General features: G+C 38.0%; 1 protein-coding gene across 2 annotated transcripts in view; it reads right to left on the bottom strand.

Moving 5' to 3' along the window:
- Positions 1–221: 221 nt before the first annotated feature.
- ESRP1 (epithelial splicing regulatory protein 1) overlaps positions 222–6097 on the bottom strand; it is a gene marked incomplete at its 5' end in the record, with an annotated part of 52042 nt that continues 46166 nt past the window's right edge. For both annotated transcript variants that reach the window (XM_079722228.1, XM_079722227.1), the window contains 2 exons: positions 222–1221; positions 4995–5145. In XM_079722228.1, the coding sequence (XP_079578354.1) occupies positions 1147–1221; positions 4995–5145 (226 nt within the window). In that variant the 3' untranslated portion in view covers positions 222–1146. The remainder of the gene's footprint in view (positions 1222–4994; positions 5146–6097) is intronic.

The raw sequence follows: 6097 nt of genomic DNA, 5'->3' as shown, positions 1-6097 counted from the left end.
GGAGATTGTTTAATGTATTTAGAGTTTCAGTATGAGAAGGTGAAAAAGTTGATGGTGGTAATGTTTGCATAACAATGTGAATTACTTAATGCCACTGAACTATACACTTAAAAATGATTAAAATAGTATTATAATATATATTACTTTACCACAACATTTAAAAAAAAATGAAACTAGGAAAAAAAAGTGTAACCAACTCGACAGAATTATCCTGTGACTCAGTGATTCTACTCCTAGATATATACCCAAAATAATTTAAAATACTCAAATATTTGTACATAATTGTCCATATCAGCACTATTTACAATATCCAGAAGGTAGAAATAGCCCATATGCCCATCAACAGATAAATGAAAGAAACAAAATGTGGTATAGCCATACAATGGAATATTATTCAGTCACAAAAAGGAATGAAGCACTGATACACACTACAACGTGGATAAACGTCAAAAACGTGAAATGAAGCAGATTGGTTGCCTGGGTCTATGGGGAGGGGAAATTGGGAGCTACTGCTTAATGGGTATAGGATTTTCTTTCAGAGTTGATAAAAATCACTTAATTGTATACTTTAAAATGATTTATTTTATGTTATGTGATTTTTACCTCATTTAAAAAGAAAAACAAAAGAAAGCATACCCAATCTGTATTCCACATGATATGAATAAATTTCCAAATGGAAAAGTATTTCCATATATGTTGCCTAGATACTATCTACTTAGATGACAACCTTTTTTTTTTTTTTTTTTTTGGTGGTACGCGGGCCTCTCACTGTTGTGGCCTCTCCCGTTGCGGAGCACAGGCTCCAGATGCGCAGGCTCAGCAGCCATGGCTCACGGGCCCAGCCGCTCCGCGGCATATGGGATCCTCCCAGACCGGGGCACGAACCCGTATCCCCTGCATCGGCAGGCGGACTCTCAACCACTGCGCCACCAGGGAGGCCCTAGATGACAACCTTAATTCCAGTCTCCATTCCTTCTAAGATTTCTGACATTCTTACATCACATAAAGGGAAGATGGCAACTGCCACCTGACTTCTAAAACACACTTTGAGATTCTTGACCTCTATTTGTTTGGCCCTTTATAATTTAACTTTCACATCATAGAACCTTACCTTCTTTTCTGAGGATGGTCTAACTGCTGGGGCCCTTAAATACAAACCCATTCTTTGGATAGAGTCCTGGCCTGGTCATTTGTGTGTACAAGTCCATCCTCGGTTGCATACTAAAATTCAAGTTAAAACAAACAGGATCAAAAGATGGACAAACTGTCAATATGGATGGTTAGTATTTCAACTGAATAGATCTACCAATGGAATTATAGGACATTTAGACCACAGGAAACAAGTTAACGCTGATACAAGCCATATATGTAACTGCTAATCCCAAGTCATCATTTCTTACTTAACACGTCTAAATACCATAAAAATCCCTACTAGGAGGGAAGTTAGATTGAGCACATGGATAGAAAAAGAACATCGTACTGCAAAGCCACCAAACACTTCAGATCTTGATAATAGTACAGTTTCCATCACACCACAAGTGTGACTAGATATCAAATATTTGAGCACCAACTATTTTCAAGGTATTCTACAATAAGCTCAATATCTCTATATAACTTGGTGAACTTTAAATAGTATTAGATATATTTGTAATATCAACCTAATTCTCTCAGCAGTGCAGCAAGTAAAAAGCAGTGAGAGGCCCAAGGAGATAATGAATAAAATCAGTACTTCGAGGAGAAACAAAAACTAGCACTACTGAAAATGCAAAGCCATTGACAGTAGAGGTTAATGCAAAGAGCAAATGAAAAAGTTAAAGGACTTATATAAGGATACCTAACAGCCCATTTCAGAATAAGAGGCCCACCAACTAAAATATAGACACAGATTTATTTCCATGACCAGAATGACATCCTCATCACCAAATATTTTTATAGTAGTCTTTTAGCCTTTGTAAATTCAATCCTCATTCTATTAATCTCATTTATCAAAATGGGCCTAACTCGGGTACTTTTACTTTACGAGAATGCAGACTTGATAGCAGAACCCATGTCCTGCATCTTGCTTTAGCATCAGAATTCTTCCCTTTTTGTAAATCCTTGCCCTTTCCAACTTTACAGCCTCCTCGACCCCAAATGAAGTATGGAAACATTAAGTTGGAGTAGTTTTATAGAAAGAATTTTGCTGAGGATAGAGGAAACATACATCCAAAAATTAAAAAGAACATTTATAAAGATGGCACATGCCATTTTATATATAATATATATATTTTAAAAGACAGAAACAGAAACCATTAAGAGATTTCATTCATTCAACCAATTATTACCAAGGATTTGCTTAATTACATAAGTAAATTATATAATTATGTAGGATGAATCATAAGTAACCAAAAATCAAATGAAAACCTCCCATGAAATCAGCAACAGCAATAAATGCACTACAGGTAAAGACAGACACAGATTACACTTGAGAACAAATTTTTTTTAAAGCCATCCATTGATTTTTGTCTTGTGACAAAGCCATATTTAAAAGAATCTAGACTCTCATGGTTAGCGGCTGTTACTAACATAACTGAGAATAGGCAAAAATAAATAAGGCAAGGAAGGACTCAAAGGCAGTAGAAAATATAAGCTTTTATGTAAGAGTGATATGAAATTAGGTTATATACAGAGATTTTGAAAGTATGCATTGTAACTACCTTAAAGCTCAAACTACTGAAGAATAATATGATATACTGAATTAGATAATTCAGGTTCCTATGTAATCCTACTTTGTTGATCCAGTTCATAAATTCCAAGCACTTCAGAAATGAAGGCAAATGCCCTGAGACAAAATAATTTCACAGAATCTTTGTGCTTATGATTATACTAGGTCTGCTCCAACCTTGAATGATTCCCTAGAAGCTACTAGAAGATAAAATAACTTCAGGGACTTCCCTGGCCACCTGGTGGTTAAGACTTCCAATGCAGGGTGTATGGGTTCGAACCCTGGTCGGGGAGCTAAGATCCCACATGGCTCGCAGACGAAAAACCAAAACATAAAACAGAAGCAATATTGTAACAAATTCAATAAAGACTTTAAAAATGGTCCACATCAAAAAAATCTTTTAAAGAAGTAAATAAAAATTTTAAATAAAATAAAATAACTTCAGTCTGTAGCAGTTTGTCTTAATTTTGAAGCATGTCAATCTTTTAGCCATAAATCTAGAAATAGCTGCTATTACGTGTTTGTGGTATAATAAATACCCACAAAAGCCAGCCATGGCACTCTTCATAGTAAGAGCAATTTTGCTTACTCTCATAATCAATATATGTGTATGACCACTTAATTCTATTCAGTGTGAATGTAATAAAAGTTAATTAGTCAAAACAAAAGAAATTAATTCAACTGACTACTAAAACCTGAAACTTTGCTTATACTTTCTAGAACTGGAAAACCATGGGAGAAAATACAAAACTCAAATGTATTCCCCATGAGATTAAATCATCTTTTCAATAGCCTTCAGTAAAATTATCTACTCATTTTATAATCTAGTGAATCAGATACGAAGTTCGGAAAGTAACATTTTTATTCCTGTAAGGGTTTCCAACAGGCAGCATAATTGTTTAGGGAAGAAGTAAAGTATCTATTGATCTCTGAAAAATAGCTTACTTCTGGAAAGAATGTGCTAAGCCAAGCAGTAAAAAAAGATAACTTTTGTCCACCTTCATTCAGTCTTTCACTATCAGACACAGATTTTCTTCATTTGTCAAAAAATATCCCATCATGGTAACTTGGTAGGTTCGGGGCATCCCCACTGACATCATTTTAGCTGAGCTCCACAACCCTCCATGATCCATGGATACCAAGAGCTTGTAAACCTGTTCTAAGAGTGAAATGGCACCTGCAGGCACAGCCCTTATCATGCTGTACTGTAAATGCTCAAGGGTTATTTTAGGATTTGATGATTATGCCTACAAGTGCTTCTCAACTCTGAAGACTCAAGCACAGCTCAGCTCCAGGAGGAAAGACCATTTTTGCTTTTAGTGCAATTAAAAGGCTGCAAGATACTGATTTTCAGACGTTGCAGGAAAGGAAGGAGTTCGGGTTCTAACCATGTGATTTAAGGAAGGAAAGATGTCCGCTCAGGTGAGATGACAATGAGAAGATTTTGCTTGCTGTTAAGGAGCTCTTACCAAGATGTTCTTAAGTCAAAGAACAGTTGATGGACACAGACAGTCGTAGAAAAACTGACAAGAGTAAATATCAGTTTCAGAAGAATTAATAGATCATAAAAGACTCACTGAATATCTTATAGCTCATTTTAAGGAGTTACCATCTAAAGATTTACTGAGTCACCCTTATTTTTCCAGATTAGGCAGAGAGGCCTCAGACTACTTTTTAAATATTCCAACTCCACGTCTGAGGAAAATTCCTTCTTAGCCAATCTTACTATAGATAGAAACACCCAAATCACTGTGTGCCCTAAATAGCTTTCTCAAAGCAGTCCAATTGGAAAAAAAAGAAAGCATCAAGAGATTAAGTTGGGGCTTCCCTGGTGGCGCAGTGGTTGAGAGTCCACCTGCTGATGCAGGGGACACGGGTTCGTGCCCCGGTCCGGGAGGATCCCACATGCCACGGAGCAGCTGGGCCCGTGAGCTATGGCCACTGAGCCTGCGCGTCCGGAGCCTGTGCTCCGCAACGGGAGAAGGCCACAGCAGTGAGAGGCCCATGTACCACAAAAACCCCCCCCCCAAAAAACAAAACAAAAAATAGATTAAGTTCAAGTAATTAAAACAGCATGGAAAGCCACAGTCGTATTAAAGGGATGAGTTTGAAGTTAGCCCTCAGACAACTAGTCCCCCTGACTTTGACTCTGGTTCTTCATATAGAAAATCTATTTATTAACACGTACACACGAGTTTCAGAGGATTTGCTTCTTTCCTGGCTGCATTCTTTAGGCACATCAACTTAAGTAATAAGGGCACTGAGTATTTCTCTTCTTCAAGGTACTGACCTGGTAACCTTGGAAGAAGTTAAGAATTTCCTTAACTCCAGTATTGTAGGCCAGGCCCTGCATTCTGACCACCGTGCCAGGCTGTGGAGGGACACCGCTAAGATTAGCAGCTGTAGGGAAGTAGCCAAGACTATTGGGCGAACCTGGGGGGCTAAAGGGAGAGAAAGCACAGTGAACCAATAGAAATAGACAATGTCTAATATTTACTCTAAAAACATTAGTTACTTAAGGAAACAGACTTTCTCAAGGTGATCTTTCTTAGAATTCTCAGAGTTATCTCTCCCAAGACAAGTACACCATAGCTGTTCTGTCCCACGTTCCACAAAAGCCAAAAGTTGAAAGATAGAAGGGTTAATGCAGAGTTAAATACAGGGTTTCCCCAAAGATCCAGTTCTGTCTGAGAGTCCTAAATGAAGGAAGGAGAGAAGGAAACTTGTGCAGCCACTCAACCACAAAGCACCACTTCCAAAGCCTAGCTCACTGATGATTACTGGCTAGTTATCAGGAATATTAAGGCGTGAAAAGGCATGAACACAAAGGAATAATAGAAACCATAGCCACAGAGACCAAAGAGTATACAAAATGATTGCTCCAAAGAATAGACTGTTTTACTGCTATACAAAAATGTACAACACAGTAAGTACAGCATAATATGACAGCAAAGTACTATAGCACCCATGAGTTACTGCTACCAACCTGACTGAAAAAAAATGTGTGGGGGGTGGAAAGGAACAAGTAAATTAGAAGGGATGCATAACAAACTACATCAACCACCATTAACACGAGGGGAAATTGATGATGGGTCCTCTTTGTGTATCTGGGGCAATTACCTCCAAGGAACAAAAGCCACACGAATACCTAATAATTCTTCTTCTTTTTTTAAAAAATGTTTATTTATTTGGCCGCACTGGGTCTTAGTTGTGGCACTCAGGATCTTCATTTCCACATGCAGGATCTTTAGTTGTGGCAGGTGGGATCTAGTTCCCTGACTGGGGATCGAACCCAGGCCCCCTGTATTGGGAGCCCAGAGTCTTAACCACTGGACCACCAGGGAAGTCCCCCAAGCATTCTTTGTGTGGTAACTCAACTAATTACTAGATTAT

This window comes from Hyperoodon ampullatus (assembly GCF_949752795.1).
Source record: "Hyperoodon ampullatus genome assembly, chromosome: 17".
In the NCBI taxonomy this organism is placed as follows: domain Eukaryota; kingdom Metazoa; phylum Chordata; class Mammalia; order Artiodactyla; family Ziphiidae; genus Hyperoodon; species Hyperoodon ampullatus.
This window is presented reverse-complemented; position numbering and strand designations above follow the sequence as displayed.